This window comes from Zalophus californianus, chromosome 15 (assembly GCF_009762305.2).
Source record: "Zalophus californianus isolate mZalCal1 chromosome 15, mZalCal1.pri.v2, whole genome shotgun sequence".
Taxonomy (NCBI): Eukaryota; Metazoa; Chordata; class Mammalia; order Carnivora; family Otariidae; genus Zalophus; species Zalophus californianus.
Window position 1 is genome coordinate 30,795,966 of NC_045609.1, and position 20,321 is coordinate 30,816,286.

The 20,321-nt window shown below is 51.7% G+C and overlaps 1 protein-coding gene across 6 annotated transcripts in view; it reads left to right on the top strand.

The window, feature by feature from the left end:
- TSPAN15 (tetraspanin 15) overlaps positions 1-20,321 on the top strand; it is a 49,760-nt gene that overhangs the window by 21,236 nt on the left and 8,203 nt on the right. For 3 of the 6 annotated variants that reach the window (XR_003520337.2, XM_027596278.2, XM_027596275.2), the window contains exons 2-5: positions 5,894-6,079; positions 7,325-7,399; positions 17,335-17,430; positions 20,041-20,157. Coding sequence is in view for 5 of the 6 variants with exons in the window: in XM_027596278.2 (XP_027452079.1) it covers positions 5,894-6,079; positions 7,325-7,399; positions 17,335-17,430; positions 20,041-20,157 (474 nt within the window). In the remaining variant the exon portion in view is untranslated. Of the gene's footprint in view, positions 1-634; positions 658-1,290; positions 1,419-5,893; positions 6,080-7,324; positions 7,400-17,334; positions 17,431-20,040; positions 20,158-20,321 lie in introns of those variants that run through there. The other 3 variants (XM_027596277.1, XM_027596276.2, XM_027596280.2) reach the window with 3 other exon arrangements.

Below are 20,321 nucleotides of genomic sequence, written 5' to 3' on the forward strand. Positions count from 1 at the left end.
GGAGGTTTGTTTGGGGATAGCCAGACTGACCGAGGGAACGGATCAGGAGCCACAAACAGACCTAAGCATATGTGGGACCTTAATGTGTGACAGTGGGGTCATGCCAGATCAGCGGGAGCAGAACTGGGTAGTCAACGGTGCTTACTATATTATAAGCGAAAGCGGGCTGTGTCAGAGATTGTCACGGACCAAGGTCTGCAATTAACCAGGTTCTCTGCCCTTGATGTCTATATTTTGTTAAAACAAAGAAGTCCTGTCCAGAGTCAAGGCAGAGTTGACAGCAAAGTATCAGTGACAAAAGCCAGAAACTGGCTCCTTTGCCGGCAGCTGCTGCTTTCCCAATGGGCTGGCTTTGATTTGGGGCTGGGAGGAGCCCCATTCCGGAAGCACAGGCTGCCTGTGGCGGGGCTGGGGCCAGGGTGGCGGCACTGGGCTCCAGGACCCGAGAGCGTGGAACTGCCCCGTGGTCCTGGAGCTGGGTCTGGCACTCTTCTGGAGGAGAGAGAACGGACCCTCTATCAGTCTGGGTTGGGGGCACTGCCCAGGGCCTTCTGGATCTGGCCTGACCTGCTTTCCTTGGGGGTAAGAGGCAGGGGACAACACGAAGTGAGCTTTCTTGGGGCAACTGTGAGAAGAGACTGTTTTCTGCCGAATGAGGTCAGTGAAGATGAATCGAACCCTTGCTAGCTAGTGGCTGGATGATTAGGGCCCATGATTTCTAAATAAGGGTGGTCGCTGTGACTTTAGAAAGGAGCATTGTGGAGAGCATCCAATGGGGGACACTCTAGAGCTGTGCTGTCCAACACGGTGGCCCCCTGGCTACCCGTGGTCACGTTTAAATTAATCACAGTGAAATAAAATAAAAAATGTAGTTCCTTGGGCACACAAGTCACATTTCAAGAGCTGGCTAGCCGCATGTGGCAAGTAGCTACCAGACTGGACGTTAGTGTCATCATAGGACCTGCTCTGGGCAGCACTGCTCTGCTCGTGGTACCTTTGTATTTTGCCAGGACATTTGCACCCAGTTCTCTCCAGGTCGTCTCGAAAGGCCTGTCTGGAAGCCTCAGCGGCAGGTCAGACAGACAGGCTTCAGTGGGGAATCCTGACTGCCTCCCCTACGTTTTGTGTCACTTGGTTTGGCTGAGGGTCTGGCCAGGAACGTGAGACTGGTCCTTTCCTGGGCGTGTGAGGGGGTGCGAAGGTTAAGGGAGGTGATACAGGTCTAGCATTTGCGGTCCCCTGTGCGGCATCATCACTCTGTAAATGGCAGCAGGCTTTATTATTTTACAGGTGACAAATGAGGCCCAAAGAGGAGACGGGACATGGCCGGGAGCACTGAGCTGATAACGGAGGCCCAGAATGCCAGCCCGCATCTCTTGTCTCTCCTCTGCTGTTCCCTCTGCGCAGGAGACAAGCTGGTACGAGCATGCTGAGGAGGAGCTGGCTGTCGCCCAGGCACAGGCAGGATTGGCCTGGGGCAGAAGGGCTGACGGACGTGAGGTCCAGAGGCAGGGGCCCTGCCAACCCCATCTTACTTAGAATCTCTCTAGGGCCTTAGAGTTTAGCTACTCCCTACATCCTTTCAAAGCTAGAAACTCAGGAAAGTGCTTTGTTGGGGCCCAACAGAGAACTCTGGAGCCTCGAGTGCCTTATGAAATAGTTCCAGAATGAAGCAGTTCTTGGGACCTTCCAGGAAACACTGACATCTCCAGGAAGCCCACCCTGATTTCCTCACATAGCCTTTCTCCCCCTCACTTTTGTTCGAATCCCCAGCTCTCCAGCACCTCTCCAGAACTGCAGCTTGCTTCCCACAGACCAGGAAATCGTCACCTTTTTTGTGCCAGAAACATTTCAGCTAGAGGTTAGCAAAAGTAAAGATAGGACTTTTTTCTCCATCCCCAGTTCAAAGACCCGCTGAATTCCATCCATCGGACTGTCGAGGTCATTTCCAGCCTCTCTGACCCCTATCTTACCCCTATCTAGTCTTGTGACTCCTGTGACCTCCAGGCCTGGAACATAATAGATACCTAGTAAGTGCCTTTTAGGGTGAAAATGGGTCTCACAGGTCCGCTGTGAGACTTGCCCCAGTTGGGGATGAGCCAGCAGGCGGGTGACCAGATGCTTCCCGAAGGAGGAGACACAGGTGCCGGAAAGCCTCCCAGGGCCTCCTGCTTCCAGCATCTGTGTGAAGCTGGGCCTCTCCCTGCAGAGGAAGAAGCTGGTTCCAAGCTGCAGGGCTCCGCAGGATCCTTCAGGCCAGTTTATGCTGGGCCACAGAGTTCCCGAGCAGCCTGTGGAAGACACCACAGGGCTTGCAAAGCCTGGGGCTTTGGGCCTGGTCTGGGGACTGCCAGCGGTATCCCCTGTTTGGTCCCAGATGGGCATGGCTGTGTGCCCCCCCCCCGCCCCCCACCACCAGCCCCGTCTAGCTGAAGTTGCACGACAAATGGGCCATTTGCTTCTGGCTGGGGCTGGAGTGGTCGCCCGCAGCCTTGTGGAAAGGCTATAATTAGCCGAGAGTTCTGGACGGGATTGCATGCTCGCCCTGACAGTTAATTTTATACTCAAATGTGAACATAAACTGATGTCATCAGAGATGTAAATATCATCGGAAATCTCGATGTTCCTAGGAAGGGTACGGCTGCCTCTCCCCATGCCCGTGGCCCCTTGAGCACTTGAGTGAGGAGCCCAAGCAGCCTGTGTTTTGTGGGAGCCCCCTCGGGGCTTGTCTGGCGGGACCAGGGAAGCGGGTGTGTGATGGCTCAGTTTACACAGTGCGGGGGGAGTCGGGATGCTTGGGTTTGTGTTCGCCACTGGAGTTTTTCCTATGGCTTTAGTGGTCTGGGAATGTTGCAAGGCTGACCAGCAAGGAAAAGGCAATGCCAAAGCACCAGGAGGGAGAGCACATCAAAGGAAGTGTCGTTTCCTGCCGGCAAGGCCATCCTGGAGTGGGTCTGAGGCTCTAGGGAGCTTGTAAAAATAGAAGGAGCCACTTTATGCCTTTATGGAGAGGGCTGGGGTCAGGTCTACTCTGGTGTTTTGGAGATGGTTTCCAAAGCAGGCTACCTTAGCCCAGAAGCATGGTCTCAGGCAGGCATGAGCGAGGGGCACAGGGTGGGAGCCCAGAGAAGATGTCAGGGCCCTGGGCCCTCCTGTCCAGAAGACCTTTTTTTTTCTTTAAAACAGGAAACACAAAATTCTCAGAAGTATAAGGAATCAATTCTGAAAAAAATTAAGTCTTGTTGGGTCAGTGACTGCGTAAGAATGACATTTTTCATCCAGACAGAGGATAAAACCCCACCTCTGTCACCCGCACCTACACTGTGTCCTTGCTTATTTAATTCAGTCCCTGCCTGGGCCCTCAAGGCTTCCGTCCATCTGTCTGTCTGTCTGTCCGTGTGGGGTCTTTTTTAACCATGATCTTCAGCTCTGGGGTGGAGGGATCTCTGCGCTCAGCGTCTGGTTCAGGGTTAGGGTTGAGCAAGCGACTCCTTAAAAGTCCAGTAATTCAGAAGAGGGAGATGGGGCTTTTTTTTTTTTTTTTTAACAGCTGATTGCTCTTGTTCTAGAGGACCCACAGGGCTTAGGCCGGCCTTGAACAATGATCTCACCTTGTTCTGGGTTTTGGAGCATGAACTGACCAGATAGCCTCTGGCTGATCTTGCTCTGTCAAAGGCAGATTTTACTTCCTGGGATCATCATTGTCCTGTAGAAAGTTTCGTGTGTGTGTGTGTGTGTGTGTGTGTGTGTGTGTGTGTGTGTTCTGCCTTACAAATTTAAACATTCACCCAACTTGGTACTTTTGATGACATCATTTCACGCACGGTTTTCCTGATATGGTCAACTTGTCCCAGGGAGACAGATTCCTGGCCATTCTCTTTTATACAATGTTCCTAAGTAAGCTCATTCTGTTTGACTTTTGGCATCCTGGCCACTTGTCAAAGCTTTGGAGAAAGCAGGCACTTCCCTGCTTTCCCTAAACTACAGTTTACTCCTCCAGGGCGTTCTTAGTACTCTTCAGAAGGAAGTCAAGGGGATCTATTTTGAGGGCACATTAGAGCCAATTTAAGGCCAGTGAGGAACTGGAGAGGTGGCCCCCTCAGTTTTCTAGCTGTTGACTCTAGGGTATCTCACCAACATCCTGTCGGTGTCACTCCTCACTTCCTTTCCTTGGACCTTAGCTGGCTGTGCCACGGCTCTGGTTACTGTCCCACGCCACCTTCTCCAGCATATCTGGCAATGTGTCCTTGCTCTCAGGAAGGCGTGGCCCGGAAACTCAGAATCCTTGGACAAGCAGGGGACGGGGTACACAGCGTCAGACTCAAGCCCAAGGGAAGTCCGGCACGCATCCATTCAATACACATTGATTGTAAGCACCAACTGTACTTCCTAAATGTCAGGAACTGTCGTGGTGCTGGGGATGCCCCAAACAGTTGGAAAATCCCTCCTGACATGGAGCTTAGAGTCTCTTGGGGAAGACAAACAATTACAAAGTAAAAGAAGAAAGCTGCTCGTTAAATACTGGTCAGGGCAGAGGAGAAAAAATGAAATGGGAAATGGGATCAGGAGTTTGAGGGGGAAGGATTTTCTACTTTTAAATAAGATGGCCCCAGAAAGGCCTCACAAGGCAGGTGACAACTGAGCAAAAGACAAGAGGGAGATGAAGGGGTGAGCCATGTGGATGTCAGGAAGAAGAGTATTCTAGGCAGTGGGAACAGCCTGTGCAAAGGCCCTGGGGTGGCTCCCTGAATGTGTTCCACCAGCAGTAAGGAGCCCAGTGCTGCGAAAGCCGAGGGAGGGAGGGAAGGAAGTGAGAGGTGAGCTCAGACAGGTTGTGTGGACCTGTCATCTGTGGTTAGGGTTGTGGCTTTCATTCTTGGTGCACAGAGAACCAGCCTGCTCTGATTTGGGTTTGCCTGGTCACTCTGATGTGGAGAATGGGCCGAAGGGGGCCAGTCAGGACACTACAGTGGGATCCCAGGGCGGCAGTGTAGCCCCAGACTCGTCTGAGGCTTGGGAGTGGTGGCAGCTGGTAAAACTCCCTGAAAATTTAGCACGAGACTTTGAGGCTGAGGGACAAGCGGGGCCCTCCAAGGGCTTTGTGACCTGGTTTTTCCTGACAGAGTGGGACTCAGTCATCTTTCCACTGCTGGGAAAGTTGATTTAACAAGGAATTTGACTTAAAAATCCCCTCAAAATTCCTCCTACCCTAACCTTCCTCCTTCCCGATGGTCCTCCTGCCTGTATATTCCACATTCAGGGTGCTGCGTTTAGCAGCTCTGAAATGTCCCTGGGTGACCCGCCTGTGGAGGAGGTATCACAGGGCCCCCAGCTCAGCGGTACTTTCCTCTAAAGAGGGTCGGGGCCAGTTTGCTCGGGCTGCCCTAACAAAGTGCCACAGCCCGTGTAGCTTCAACCACAGAAATTTATTTCCTCACAGCCCTGGAGGCTGGGAGGCCAAGATCAAGGTCCGGCAGGGTTGGTTTCTCCCGAGGCCTCTCTCCTTGGGGTGCAGATGGCCTCCTTCTGCCTGTGTCCTCACGTGCTCTCCCCTCTGTGTGTGTCTGGGGCCTAATCTCTTCTTCTTATAAAGACACCAGTCCCTATTGGATTAAGGCCCCCCCCATATGACCTCATTTTTAACTTCGTTACTGGTTTGAAGGCTCTATCTCCAAATATAGTCACATTCTGAGGTACTAAGTGGGGGAGGTTAGGAGTGCAGCGTCTGAACTTTGGGGGAGCACAGTTCAGCCCATAGCAGCTTCCCTCATGTACGGTCATCTGGGGTAAGCCCCCCAGCGACAGGCATCGTAGCCCCGAGATGAACTCTTTGTAGGATCATCAAGTGACTGCCAGTCTTTCTTCTCTCTCACCCCCTGCTTTCTTGCTGCAGCTGATCGGAGCCTTGGTCCTGTCAGTGGGGATCTACGCAGAGGTGGAACGACAGAAATATAAGACCCTTGAAAGCGCCTTTCTGGCCCCGGCCATCATCCTTATCCTTCTGGGGGTCATCATGTTCATTGTCTCCTTCATTGGCGTGCTGGCTTCCCTCCGTGACAACCTGTGCCTTCTCCAAGCGGTGAGTGGGCCCCATGTACCCCTCAGCTGGTGGGCGGGGGGAGCGGTCCTTGGAGCCCCCCGGAGAGCTGAGGAGACTGCCTCGGGGCCCTTGGGCAGCCCGTTTTTTTTTTCAGTCCTTGCCTCAAACGAGACTTTCTAGAGGGTTTCCTGGATCAGCCTACCTGTTCACCTTGGCCCAAGAGAGACCAAGCCACTTCCACTTTTGCATGTCAAGGCTGATTTGAATCCCATTCTTCTTATTTAAACCCTGCGTTGGTCTGGCCTCTCAATTGCGAGTGGGAGAAACCACACTGAAATGAGAGCAAGTAAACCCCAAAAACGTTGGTGGTGAGTCATTGGCTCACATCATCAGCAAACCCACACTGGGACCAGGGGTGTAGATGGTGCCCTTGGGCTCTCTCTCTTTTGCCGCCTCCCAGGCCTCACGCTGTCTTTGCAATAGTCACCAGCAGCCTCAGGCTAATGGTCTTTACAGCTCCGGATTTGGGGAATCTTTCCTGGTAACCTCGGGCCCAAGTCCCAGGACTCCGATGGGCCTGCTTGGGCCAAGTGCCTGCCCTGGGGTCAACCCCACCCGGCCCCCTTTCTGTGAAGTAACGAATGGCTCCCCAAAGCTGGGGGGGGGGACTGGGTTGGCAGATTCACTCTGCGCCCACATGTGTGTTTGACCTCACGTCACCCCTCACGTGGGAAGCTCCTAAAAGCCCTTACAAGCAGGGTATTGGTGCTGGCTGAGGCTGGAAGTTGCTGGCATCAGTTTGGACAAGGGCTGCCCTGTGATAAGGGGCAGGGGTGGGGGTATATATCCTTCAAGCCTCAGACATCACGTCACCCACTCTGGGAGGTCTGGGAAGCGCTTCTGAGGGGCTCTGCGGGCAGAGCTGGAGATGCTACCCTAGCCTGCCCATCAGGCCAGGCCTGCCTCTGGGTCAGCTGCAGTGGGGACCAGCTGTCCTCGTGGTGGGGCTGTGATGGGAGGGGGTGTTTTTCCACCCAGACGCTGCTGAGTTCTCCTGAGACAAACCTCAATAGCAATCTGGCCTGGACAGCTGAGTCACCCTTCCTGACCACTGACTGGCTCCAGAGATGGGTTTTCCCGGGGAATATCTGTCCACATCCTGTGTCCTCACGGGAAGAAGGAGCAAAAGGCCCAGGGGCCAATAAGAGCTCCAGCAGACTTGACCTCGGAGCAAATGGCGCTTCGCTTGCCCCTCTAGGTGAATCTCTGAATTTTGTTTTTCAGTTTATGTACATCCTTGGGATTTGCCTCATAATTGAGCTCATCGGTGGCGTGGTGGCCTTGATCTTCCGGAACCAGGTGGGCCTCTGGTGCAGGTGTCAGCCACATGTGTATGCTGAGCACCCACCGTGTGTGCCTTGGGCTATAAACTAGGGGTGTGCGGAGAGCAGGGTAGATAATTCCTGTGGAATGTCCATTCTGCTGGGGAGATGGGCACTGAACAAGTAGACCAGAGTACAAGAACACAGAACAGGTGGCAGGTGAGTGCCTGGGGTGGATGAGGGAATGATGAAAGAATGAAAAGGAACCTACCAGGTGAGGAGCAGGGGAAACGGAGGTCCAGGCAGAGGGAACCACTGAGGCAGAAAGGAGCTTGGCAGCTCTGTGGGCCAGCATGCAGGCCACTGGGCTGAAGCGGGTGAGTGATGGGGAGGGACGGAAGGCAAAGTTGGAAGGGCCACCAGGGCAGATCTCATAGGTTCTCGTAGGCCATGGTTTGGGTGCTCAGAATTTTTTCTAAAAGTAGTAGGAAGCCTTTGGAGAGTTTTGCAGGAAAGTGATGTGATCTGATTTACAGTTTACTTGCTGTTGAGTGGAGAATGGACAGTAGGGAGGCGGGAGGCTGTGGAGGGGCCAGTTGGAGGCTGTCGTCTAGGAAGGAGGGGATGACGGCTTGGCCCTGGAAGAGTTGGCAGAATCAGGGCCCCTTTGAGCTGGCGAGGTTCTCAGAGCTTTTGGTCTCCAATCCTTCTATTGCAGGCTGCGTGCGCCTCATACTGGCTGTGTGACCTTGGGTAGCCTCTCAGATCCTCAGGTTCCCAGGGGATTATTATTCCTAGCTCACTGGGTTTTGGGTGAGGATTTGATAAGAGAATGCATGTGAGGGACCCGGCGTGGTTATGGCCCCCGGTGGACCCTTGTTACCTATCAGCTCCTCTGTCCCGAAGCCTGGAGGAGAGAAATGACTTGTCCAAGACCCCACAATAACCTAGTGGCTGTGTGGGGTTGACTTCCAACCCAAGGCTCTGTCATTTCTCCCATAATCGCATTCCTTTGCCTTCATCCCAGCTTTGGTGTTGGAGGTGGGACTTGGGGAGCAGGGTGAGTTTGAGTAAGTTCTCTTCGGTCTGTCCACTCCCCTGCCGCCACCCCGCCCCACCCAGACAGCTCGGTTCCTGGCGCTCTCGGGCATTGCTGCTGAGCAGGTGCTTGAGGGCTGTGGCCCCATTTTCTCTCTTGTCAGAGGTTGAGCCCAGGGCAGCCGTCGCTATCCCAGACACAGGGGGCTACAGAGCCCTCCAGTGACCTGGTGTTTGACTCCTGCCAAACTCCTCGTGGGTGCAGCTGGATCCCGGCCCCGGGGAGGGGGCAGCAGGGGAGCCCCTTGAACATAGGCTTGTCTACACCCCTGGAATCCAGGGGTCTTCTTCCCATTTTAGGAACTGCAGGAGAGGGGCAGGGAGACTCCCATCAAATCAATGGAGTCAGTGAGGCACAGAGAGTTTAGGAAGCCCTTCCCACAGCACACAGCAAGACAGAGGCAGCTCTTCGGTTTCAGTTCTTTTTTCCTCCCCGCCCCCCAGCTTTATGGAGGTGTAATTGACAAGTAAAATTGCAACATATTTACATGCACATGTACAATGTGATGATTCGATTCACATATACATTGTGAAATGATTACCACAATCAAGTTAAATAACACATCCATCACCTCACACAGGAACTCTGCTTTTAGTGAGAATGCTCCAGATCTATTCTCAGCAAATTTCAAGTATACAACACAGTGTTATTAGCTAGAGTCACAATGCCATACAGTAGATCCTCAGAACTTATTCACTGTATAACTGAGAGTTTGTACCCTTGGCCAACATCTTATTTCCTATCCCTAGCCCCTGGTAGCCACCACTCTACTCTCTGATTTCTATGGGTTTGACTTCCTTTTTCTTTTTTAGGTTCCACATACAAGGGATACCCTGCAGTATTTGTCTTTCTCTGTCTGGCTTATTTCACTCAGCGTAATGCCCTCAAGGTCCATCCTTGTTGTCACAAATGGCAGGATTTCCTTCTTTGTTTATGGCTAAATAGTATTCCATTGTGTGTGTATGCAATGGATATATATACAATACAATATAAAAATAAAAATATATAAATATGTTAAATAAATAAGCATATTTCCTTATCCATTCATCTGTCAATAGACACTTAGGTTGTTCCCATATCTTGGCTATGGTGAGTAATGCGACAGCATATCCTTTGGATATATTCCCACAAGCGGGATTACTGGTTCATATGGTATAGTTCTATTTTGAAATTTTGGAGGAACTTTCATAGTGTTTTCCGTACTGGTTATACTAATTTATATCCCCACCAACCGTGTACAAAGGTTTCCTTTTCTCCCCACTAATATTTGTTATCTCTTGTCTTTTTGGCAATAGCCAATTCAAATAAGGCATTAGGTGATATCTCATTGCGGTTTTGATTTGCATCTCCCTGATGATGAGTGATGTTGAGCATCTTTTCATATAACTGTTGGCCATCTGGATGTCTCCTTTGGAAAAATATCTATTTAGTTCTTCTGCCCATTTTTAATCAGATCATTTGTTGTTGTCATTCAGTTATAAGGTTTCCTTATACATTTTGGATATTAACTTCTTAAAAGATATATGGCTTACAAATATTTTCTCTCATTCTGTAGGTTGCCTTTTCATTTTTTTGTTTCTTTCCTTTGCTGTGCAGAATTTTTTTAGTGTGATGTGGTCCCATTTGTTTATTTTTGCCTTTGTTAACTGTGCTTTTGGTGTCAGATCCAAAAAATCATTGCCATGACCAATGTCTGGGATTTCTCCCCCTATGCTTTCTTTTAAGAGTTTTACAATTTCAGGTCTTATCTTTAAGTCTTCTATCCATTTTGAGTTGATTTTTGTGTATGATGTAAGATAATGGTCCAATTTATTCTTTTGCATGTGGATATCCAGTTTTCCTAGCACCATTTAAGAAACTATCCTTTTCCCATTGTGTATTTTTGGCATTTTTATAGAAAATTAGTGGGTATGACTGGGTTTATTTCTAGGCTCTCTATCCTATTCTAGTGATCTATATGTGTGGGTTTTTTGGGTCAGTACCATACTACTTTGATAACTGTAGCTTTATAATATAGTTTGAAATCAGAAAGTATGATTACTCCAGCTTTGCTTTTTGTGCACAGGATTGCTTTAGCTTTTTGGGGTCATATTGTGGTTCTACACAAATTTTAAGAGTTTTTTTCTATTTCAGTGAAAAAATGCTGTTGGAATTTTGATAGGTATTGCATTAAATCTGTAGATCACTTTGGGTAGTATGAATAGTTCAGTAATATTAAGTCTTCCAGTCCGTGAACAAGGGATATCTTTCCCTTTATTTGTGTTGTCTTCAATTTCTTTCATCAGTGTTTTGTGATTTTCAGTATATAGATCTTTCACTTCTTTGGTTAAACTTATCCCTAAATAATTTATTCTATCTGATGCTATTGTAAATGGGTTTGTTAATTTATTTTTTGGATAGTTCATTGTTAGTGTATAGAAATGCAACTGATTTTTGTAGGGTGATTTTTGTATTCTACAACTTTACTGAATTTGTGTATTGGTTTTAACAGATTTTTGCTGGAATCTTTAAGATTTCTTTTTTTTTTTTTTTTTTTAAGTAGGGTCCATGCCCAGCATGGAGCCTGACATGGGGCTTGAATTCATGACCCTGAGATCAAGACCTGAGCTGAGATCAAGAGTCAGACGCTCAACCGACTGAACCACCCAGGCGCCCCTGGGGTCTTTCAGATTTCTATATATAAGATCGTGTCGTGTACAAACAGAAAATTTTACTTCCTTTCTGGTTTGGATGACTTTTTTTTCTTTTTCTTGCCTAAGTTCCTTGCTCTGGCTTAGGACTTCCAGGACTAGCTGAATAGAAGTAGTGAGAGTAGACGCTTTTCTCTTCCTGATCTTAAAGGAAAGGCTTTCACTTTTTCACCACTGAGTATGTCAATTGCAGGTTTATTATGTATGGCCTTTGTTATGTTGAGGTGCATTCTTTCTATACCTAATTTGTTGAGCATTTTTGTCAGAAAAGGGTATCGTATTTTGTCAAATGCTTTTTCTGCATCTATTGAAATGATCATATGATTTGTATCCTTCATTGTTATTGTGGTGTATCACACTGATTGATTTGCAGCTGTTGAACCATCCTTGCATCCCAGGGATAAATCCCACTCGATCACGGCTATGATCCTTTTAATGTGTTGTTGAATTTGGTTTGCTAATATTTTGTTGAGGATTTTTACAGCTATGTTCATCAGAGATATTAGCCTCTAATTTTCTTTTCCTGTAGTGTCTTCGTTTGGCTTTGGTATCAGAGGAATGCTGGCCTCGTAATGATTTTGGAAGCGTTTCCTCCTCTTCGATATCTTGGAAGAATTTGAGAAAGATTAGTATTAATTATTCCTTAAGTATTTGGTAGAATTCACCAGTAAAGCCATCTGGTCCTAGAGTTTTACTAGTTTACTAGTTCCTGACCTGTTATTGGTCTGTTCAGATTTTCTATTTCATCATGACTCAGCCTTGGTAGGTTGTGTGTTTCTAGGAATTTATCCATTTCTTTTTGGTTACCCAGTTTGGTGGTGGATAATTGTTCATCGTAGTCTCTTATGATCCTTTGTATTTCTGTGGTATTGGTTATGACGTCTCCTTTTTCATATCTGCTTTTATTTATTGGAATTGTCTGTTTTTTTCCTAGTCTAGCTAGAGGTTGTTAATTTTATTTATCTTTAAAAAAAATCTCTTAATTTTATAGATATTTTCTATTGTCTTTCTAGTCTCTATTTCATTTATTTCTGCTCAGATCTTTGTTATTCCCTTCCCTCTACTAACTTTGGACTTAGTTCGCTCTTCTCTTTCTGCTTTCTTGATGTGTAAAGTGAGATTTTTCATTCAAGGTCTTTCTCTTTTTTTCTTAAGGTAGATGTTTACTGCTATAAACTTCCTTCTGAGAACTAAGCTTTTTGCTTTTGCTGCATCCCCGAAGTTTGGTATGTTGTGTTTCCATTTTTGTTTGTCTCAAAATATTCTTTTATTTCCCTTTTTCTTTGCCCCATTGTTGTCTTTTCAATCTAGTGTCACTACTTGCTCCTCCCTTTTCCCCTTTTCTGTCTTTCAGACCATCCTCTCTGAGCTGGAAGATCAAGGTATTGGTTCATGTCTCCGCAGCCTGAGGGGAGAGAAGTGTCTATTCCATTTGTCCATGGGGATGCGTTTCTGTGCAGTCACTGGGCTCCCAGCCAGCCTGTGGCTTTCCAGAGGTTCTGGATTAGTGCTTTCCTAGCTAGAGCTCAGGTCCAGGTTGTGGTCAGCAGCATCGATTGTTTTAGTTAACAATCCCCTAAATGAGCAGCAGTTCTGGTTTCCAGCATGCTATCTCAAAGGCAGGCTGGTTTATCATTTTCCAGTCCCCCATAGGTCAGTAGCGGCCATGACACCAATTGCTCCTTCATCCAGCCGGAGGGCTGAGCTCTCTGGTCCTCACAGCTAAGGATGCCATGGGCTGAGGTCAGGGCTAAGAGCTTCTCATTATCTCATTATCCCCAAAGCCTGAGGATTGGATGGGGAGTCCCCTTACGGGGTCCTGTCAGGGGAGGATCTCTGTGTGCAGCCCAGGAAGGACCCTCACTATCAGGGCTCTTGGCTCTTCTGAGGCTCATCATGAGCCATGTGCTCATATGCCTGTGATATATAATTCAAAATAAATGAAAAATGAGATATAAAACTATAAATGCAGTAATATCTCTACCATGAAAAAAACAGGCCTGGAAAAACCTGGAAAAAAATAGAAATATTCTCATATTAACTCTTATTTCCTCTGAGAGGTAGGGCTAGGGTGATTCTTATTTTCTTCTTGATATTTTTTCCCTGGCTCCCAAATTTTCTTTTTCTTATAATCATGGGGGAAAATACCATATACAGAAAAATAATGTCCCTTCTAACTCTAATGTAAAATACCAGACTGGCCAGTGCTGAGGATGGCTGTTGACGGCAGCAGGAAGGGGCAGCGTAGGGTGGAGAGAAAAGGTGGGGAACAATGAAGGTCAGCTGCCAGGAGGAGGTGAGTCCCCAGTTCCACTTTCTCCTCACCAAGAGGAGAAGAAACATTTCTCTGAGCCCTACTATAACAAGTCTGGCTCCACAGACTACCTGTAAATCTAAGAATCCACTCATGGTGCCAGATGAGAACAAATTAGGCTAATGACCTCACACGTGGTTCTCGGGAAGGGGCACAGGCCATGGCCACCGCTGGCAGCAAGAAATCAACAAAACACCTAGGTATAAAGACAAGACTCTCCATCCCTGACCCTGGGCAGGGTTTCCACTATCGGGCATGACCTGATGGTCAGACTCAAGTGGCTTCTCTGTTGTACAGAGTCTAGCAGCTGCACACTGGGAAGCTGGGCACAGAGTTCCAAGGGCCTGGGCATCAGAAATGCAGTGTCCTGACCCCAGCCCGTGCGAGAAGAACCTGAGTGACCTCCACAACTGTCTGGGTCTCACCTTGACCTACCAGTACTCCAGCTTGTTCTGGGGCCTCTCTTGAGGGTGCAGGGGTGTTGGAAGAGGGCAACACCTGCCCATGTGTCGCCAGTCAGGCGGAGCTGAGCGGGAGACCCAGAGGGTGCCAGGTGGTAGCTGGTATGTCTGTACCCCCAGCCCAGGCCTCCTGGCCTCTACCTTCCCTCCACTGCCAAGGAAGGGGTGAAGAGTGGCCTCTTTCCTGGCCTTGATCAGAGGATGCTGGGGTCATACCCAACACTAGGCCATGGCACGGTGGACAGCATCTGACCTGTTTGCTTTATCATGGCACCGGCACTAGCTGGTTCAGGACACGCCCTTGAAGCCAGGGGTAGGGAGAAAGGAGATGACACCGTGGCTTGCTTGATGGAGCATGTGGACACACATATATCCTGCCCACCCGGAGCAAAGTAGAGGAGGTTCTGCACTGAGACCTGGCCAGACTCTCCCAGCTGCTGTGCCGCACTGTGGACAACGTGTGGGAGTGAGAACTGGAGGCCCAAGTCCCTGCGAAGCTGAAGCAGGACCTCCTCTCCCCCTCCCCCACCCCCACCCTGGATTAAACCTGTGACTTCCAGCAGGGTTGGTGGAAGGATCTGGCAAATGTTCCAAAGAACCTTGTAGCCCTCTCTCCTTTCTTCTTGCTCCCTGGGTTCTCTTCAGGCTTTGGTTGTTCGACTGAGCCTGTCTCAGTACTGGAGGCAAGAGGACGCGTCCCCACAGTCTGGGGCACTGAGGGAAGCCCAGAGATGCGGGCTAGGCTCACGTGCAAGGGAAGAAAGGACGTTCTAGGCTGAGCAGCCCCTCCACATTGTGACAACCGGGCTGGTATTGGTGTCAGCAGGGCCTCTGCAGCCTTGGGTCTCAGGGAGAGAGCCACGGAAGCGCCATCCCTGGAGGCCAGGAGGGAGGCTCCCGTGGCCGCCCTTCCACTCCTCCCTCCTCCCCCTGCTCCTCAGCCTCTGGGCCTGGGGGCGGGGCTGCCACATGCCCCACCCCCTTGATTCCTCATTCACTTAAAAACACCAAGCCCCTCTGCTGGAAGCTGTGCCGCAGAGGCTTTGGAAAGCTTTAAAATTAGATTTAAAAGAAAGAACTAGAAAGGACGGTTCTTTGCAGCTTGCCTCTGGTGGTTTAAACAATAGGCTCTGAAAATCCTGTGGCCTTTGATGTTTGCTTATGCTTTGCTTAGTTTAGCCAGGCCATGTGGCCCCTGTGAAGCCATGCCAGCCTGGCGAGGAAAGGTGGTTTTCTCACCCTAGTTGGAGCTGGCCCTGCTGCTGTGAGCTGGTTTCGAGCAGGGCGGGGGTGGCACCGGGGGTTTGGTCCCCAAGGGGCAGAGGATCCCTGCTGTGCCCCACAAGGCACATCCTCCTAGTGGCTCCCCCAGTCCTGTAGAACGTAGCTGAACATAGCTGAGCACCTTGCAGTTAAATTCATGAGCTGGGCAGCTTGCTTGTCTCACTGGAGTTTCTCATCCATCCCCAGCCCCATCACGGCACAAGGACCCCCTAAGTATCCTCATATCTCTGGTATATACACGCGCACACATGCGCACACACACGTAGGAGGGCACAAGAGCAAGCCTGATCCAAAGAGGTCCCTGAGGGAGCTGGGGCAGCTGCTGTCCATGGAGCCTGGGGCCATCTGTTCCTCCTGCCCATTCGGAGGGGCCTCCAGTGGGGCCTCCCTTCCCTGTAGGGACCCAGCTCAGCTTACCAGATGGGAGGACTGATTTTTGCAGAGGCCTTTTTGGAGTCAGCATGTTTGGAAAGTACCCAGAGACTGAGTTGGTTTGGGGAGAAAGGTCAGAGCCACTTACTGAAGAGGGAGGGAGAGCCTTTCCCCACCAGGCCACTGGGCATCCCCTCTGCCGACCTTGCCCAGGGCCTCTTGCTCTCATCTGCTGGCCCCCCATATCCAGCCCTGCGGGAGTCCTGGCATCTTTCTGCCAGCAACCAGTGGAGTGACCTTGGTCAGATTACCTCTCCAGGCTGCAGGGTGTTTGTGAGGGGTCCGAGGCTAGGGGCTGGCTCTTGCTTGGGAGGCCGCTTCCACCTCAGGAGGCCTTTTGGACAAGACTTGAGGCTTCGGTTTCCCTTGGGATTAGCCATTTTTCACTGATGATGTGATGGGTATGAAGCAGTCCTGTAGGGTATGTGTCTCCAGGAAAAGAAGAGAAAGATCTATAACAATACCATGGCCTACCATGTGACTGGCCCCTTGCTAAGCACATTTGTAGCTTTACTCTATCTAAACTCAAATCTCTCCAAGGCAGAGGTTATGTTCCCCGTTTGGCAGGTAAGGAAGTGGAGGCTTGGTGGCTAAATGAGCTGTCTGAGGCCCAGGTGGCTACCGGAACTGTTCTTGACCACGAGCCTTGGCGGCCCCTCTCAGCCTTGTCTCTGACCCTCAGAGCTGGTAGTTATCTCAAAGATAGGCCTGCAGGTTTGATTCACAAGTGGGAAACCGAGGCTCAGAGAGGGGAGGTAGCTGTGGTGTGGCCTGCAGTGGCAGGACCAGGCCTGGAACCCAGGGCCCTGTTTTCCCAGTGGCACCCACAGGCGCCTCCCCCAGGGATCGTCTGGCTCCAGAGCCAAGAATGCCCCCTTTGTGCCAGCTCAATCTCTGGTGATTTGCGGGCCTCCCAGCGCTGAAAGCCCTGATTGTCGCTAGGAGCGTGGGGTTGGGCAGCCCACACTCCCGCCCCCACCCCTTCCCGCTGTGGGGCCTTTTGTGCTCCTGGATTTCAGCACAACAGCCGGGCTGTTGATCCAGAAGGCCCAGCGTGACCGGGAGAGGGCGATGTGCCAGCGCTACTCCCGGCGGGGGTCGACCAGCCCGAGCCAGGAGGTGGGCCCTGTCTTTCAGCCCAGAGCCCTGCAGCGATGAAGAGTGGCCCACTGGGGAAGTCAGGAGACCTGATTTCCGGTCCTGGCCAGGCCCCTAACCAGCCTGCTCTGTGCCCCGGGAGAGCCAGGCCCCCTGTCTGGGCCTCAGTTTCCTTATCCATAACACAAGAGCTTGGATAGCAGACAAGAGTGGAGAGGAGGCCTGGAGGACAAAGACTCGGCTCAGGCCTGTCTTTGGGCAGTGGGAAGGGCACCAGGCTGGGACCCGGGCCAGCCAAGTCCCAGCCTGGCGTGGCTGCTTCCCCAGACAGGGTCCCATCTCTTGGTGCCTGGGCTCTCTGATCTGTATAGGAAAGGGGGTGAATCATTCCTGCTCAGACGTGGCAAAGGGACCCAGGTATCAGATGGGCACCGGGATGCACAGAGGTGTGGGCAGGGAGGTGGTGCAGCCTGGGTGGGGGCTACTTGGGCTTGTGGGCTTTCTGTTCCAGTCCCGAGTTCTGGGAGCTCTTGGATTGGACTTTGAGGGGGTGGGGGGTTGTCTGTTTCTTTTGTAATGTCTCCATCTAAATAGACCATCGACTTTCTGAATGACAACATTCGAAGAGGAATCGAGAACTACTATGACGATCTGGACTTCAAAAACATCATGGACTTTGTTCAGAAGGAGGTGAGCCAGGTGCTCTGGGTCAGAGATGCGCCTGCCATGCCCTTTGCCCCTGGCTCAGGACCTCGCTCCAGAGGGCAAGGGTGGGGGCGAGGGAGCAGTGGCTTATCCATTCCCAAAGCTGGTGCTGGGCAAGTTGCGAGGCAGTGGCGGGGCCGTGGATGGGCACCAAGGGTGGGGGCCTGACCTTCTCAACCACATGCCTGGCCCAGAATGTCCTTACTCTCCCTCTCTTTAATTACACAGATAGGCCCCCATCAAAAAAATTTTTTTTTAGAATAAGATCTGCTATAGCTACAAGCCTCCTTGCAGGGTTCCAGGGGACCCTTCTCCAATGGGCAAAGGTCCTCCTTCCCTGAGGTGGGAGAGACAGACCTCCTAGCTGCCCAGTTCAGAGACCTTTCTGCCGAGTCCCTTCAGGGACGGGGAGCTCACTCCTGGCAAATCAGGGACAGCCCTGAGGTAGAGAGCACTCTTCCCCAATTCCACTTCCCCCTGCATTGGGGAACAGAACAGGACTTCTCCTTTTCCTCTGTAACACTTCTTTGTTGTTGTTGTTGTTTTAAGATTTTATTTATTTATCTGACAGAGAGACACAGCAAGAGAGGGAACACAAGCAGGGGGAGAAGCAGAGGGAGAGGGAGAAGCAGGCTTCCCGTGGAGCAGGGAGCCCGATGCGGGGCTCGATCCCAGGACCCTGGGATCATGACCTGAGCCGAAGGCAGACGCTCAACGACTGAGCCACCCAGGTGCCCCTGTAACACTTCTTTGAATGCAATGATCATCTTCTGGGGATACTGCCCCTTCCCCCCAAGGTCCACCCACGTCTGCTGGTGTTATAATAACAGCTGTGGCAGGCCAGCACTGCCCTTGGTGGCTTCTGTACATCAGTCTCACTTAGTTCTGAGGCTCAGGTTCTCATCGGCAGCAGGGGGTTGTGGGGGGCCCCTTCCTCTCGACTGTGGCAACCACTGCCACCATGTTCTCCTCGGCGAGAATCAGCCCTGGCAGCTTCCTGGGACATGGTCTAGGGGGCTTCAGCGGGCCTGGTTGCCGGGGCTAGCCCTCAGCGAGAACCAGATCTCCCCACACCCACGGCCACCCGTGGTGGCCACTCCCTTGGCTCAGGCCTTCACTGTAGTCACAACAGGTGCAGCCTCCGGGAGGCCCCTTTCTGCTAGGGGCGTGTCGGCCAGCTCTGGCCATCGGGTGAAGCGTAATGTTTTTATTGGAACCAGCGTTCCCCTGGCTTCGGGATTTCATTTCTCCCAGGCTGAGTGCTTCATGCACGGCCTGACTTTGTAATCCTCAGCTCAGCTGTGCAATGCCAGCATTGCTCTTCCTGCTTGGCACATGAGGATCTGAGGCCCAGAGAGGCTGGTCAACTTGCCCAAATTCACACAGCTAAGAATGGTAGTATGAGGATTTGAACTCTAGTCTCTTGGACTCTTGAACTCAAAGCAAATGCCCTTTGAGCAGCACCCTGGGGAGGCACTGCCAGGTCCTGAGAGCTGACAGCCGGAAGCCCTCTGTGGGGACTCTGGAAGGGTGTCTGCTTTGTGCTTGTGCTGGGACCTCTGACCCTGTCACTCCCCTAGTTAACCTTCCAGTGACTCGCCATCACTCCGAATATGATCCCAGCCCCCTACTTATTCTGGCTAACGCGGCTTTGCGTGGGGTGGCCTAGGCCGGCCTCTCCACCTGGCCCTCGCATCATCCTCGCCCTGCTCCAGACACACGGGCCTCCGTACCTGCGACCCGCCTACACCTCACTCATCCTGCGCGGGGCCTATGCTCTGTTGACTGGCTTTTTCCTGCTTTTCGTGTTTCAGATGAAATGTCATCTCTTCAGAGGGGCCTCTCCTGACCTCCCAACGTACAGCCGCCCCCTCCAACCCCCTTCTCCTCTTTTCCCATGCTCCTGGCACACAACGCTACCCCACTGACCTTTCCACGTAGTGGTGACTCCCTGTCTCCCCAGCGGAGCCTGTCCCTGTCGCCCGCGGCTGTGTGGCTTTGGCTCACCCTTGTCGCTCTGGTGCGAGCCACCGCACCTATCACACGTCAGCCCCTCAGGGGAATCACTGCTTCCCTGGGCGCCCACACCAGTGCAGGGGGAGATGCGGGGAGCAGCTAAGCTAAGGGGAAAATGAGGCCGCCTTGCCACCCCTGCGGTCCTGAGCCTGTGGCAGGACGTGAGGTGTGTGTGCCCCTGTGCTGAGGGCTGACAGGCAGAGCTGGGTGACTGTGGCTTAGGGGCCACTGGGCTGTGGGGGCGGCCCATAGAATCTTAGTCTCTGGGACCTTCAAGGGTCGAGCAGCTGCCCTGGGATGTGAAGATGGGGGTGTCAAGGAACGACTTTCCCTCCAGTGTCTAGCCTCCCCCCCACTGGTAACCCTCCGAGAGGCTGCCCAGCCTTGGCTTGCACGCCTCTCCAGTGATGGGGTGCTCCCTACCTCCCAGGCAACTGGCTGATAACCACAGCCTCCGGTGCCCCCCTCCCAGGTGACCCGATCAGAAACCGCCGGGTCTCTCGGCGGGGCCCCTTCCTGGTGGGCGCCTGGGGCCTCGGCGGTGATGGCAGCCCCCTTCCCTGCTTGTTTTCCTCTCAGTTCAAGTGCTGTGGCGGGGAAGACTACCGGGATTGGAGCAAAAACCAGTACCACGACTGCAGCGCCCCCGGACCGCTGGCCTGTGGGGTGCCCTACACCTGCTGCGTCAGAAACACGGTACCCACCCCGACCCGGCACCCGCCTCCCGTCTTTCAGGAATGGGGGGCAGGCAGGAGGTGGTGGTCATTGCCAAGGCGTCCCGGGTCTCCAGGGCCACTGGAAGGGGTACGTCTGGGGGTGGGGGCGGGGCAGTCGTCCTGCCAGTAGCGGTCCTTACCAGC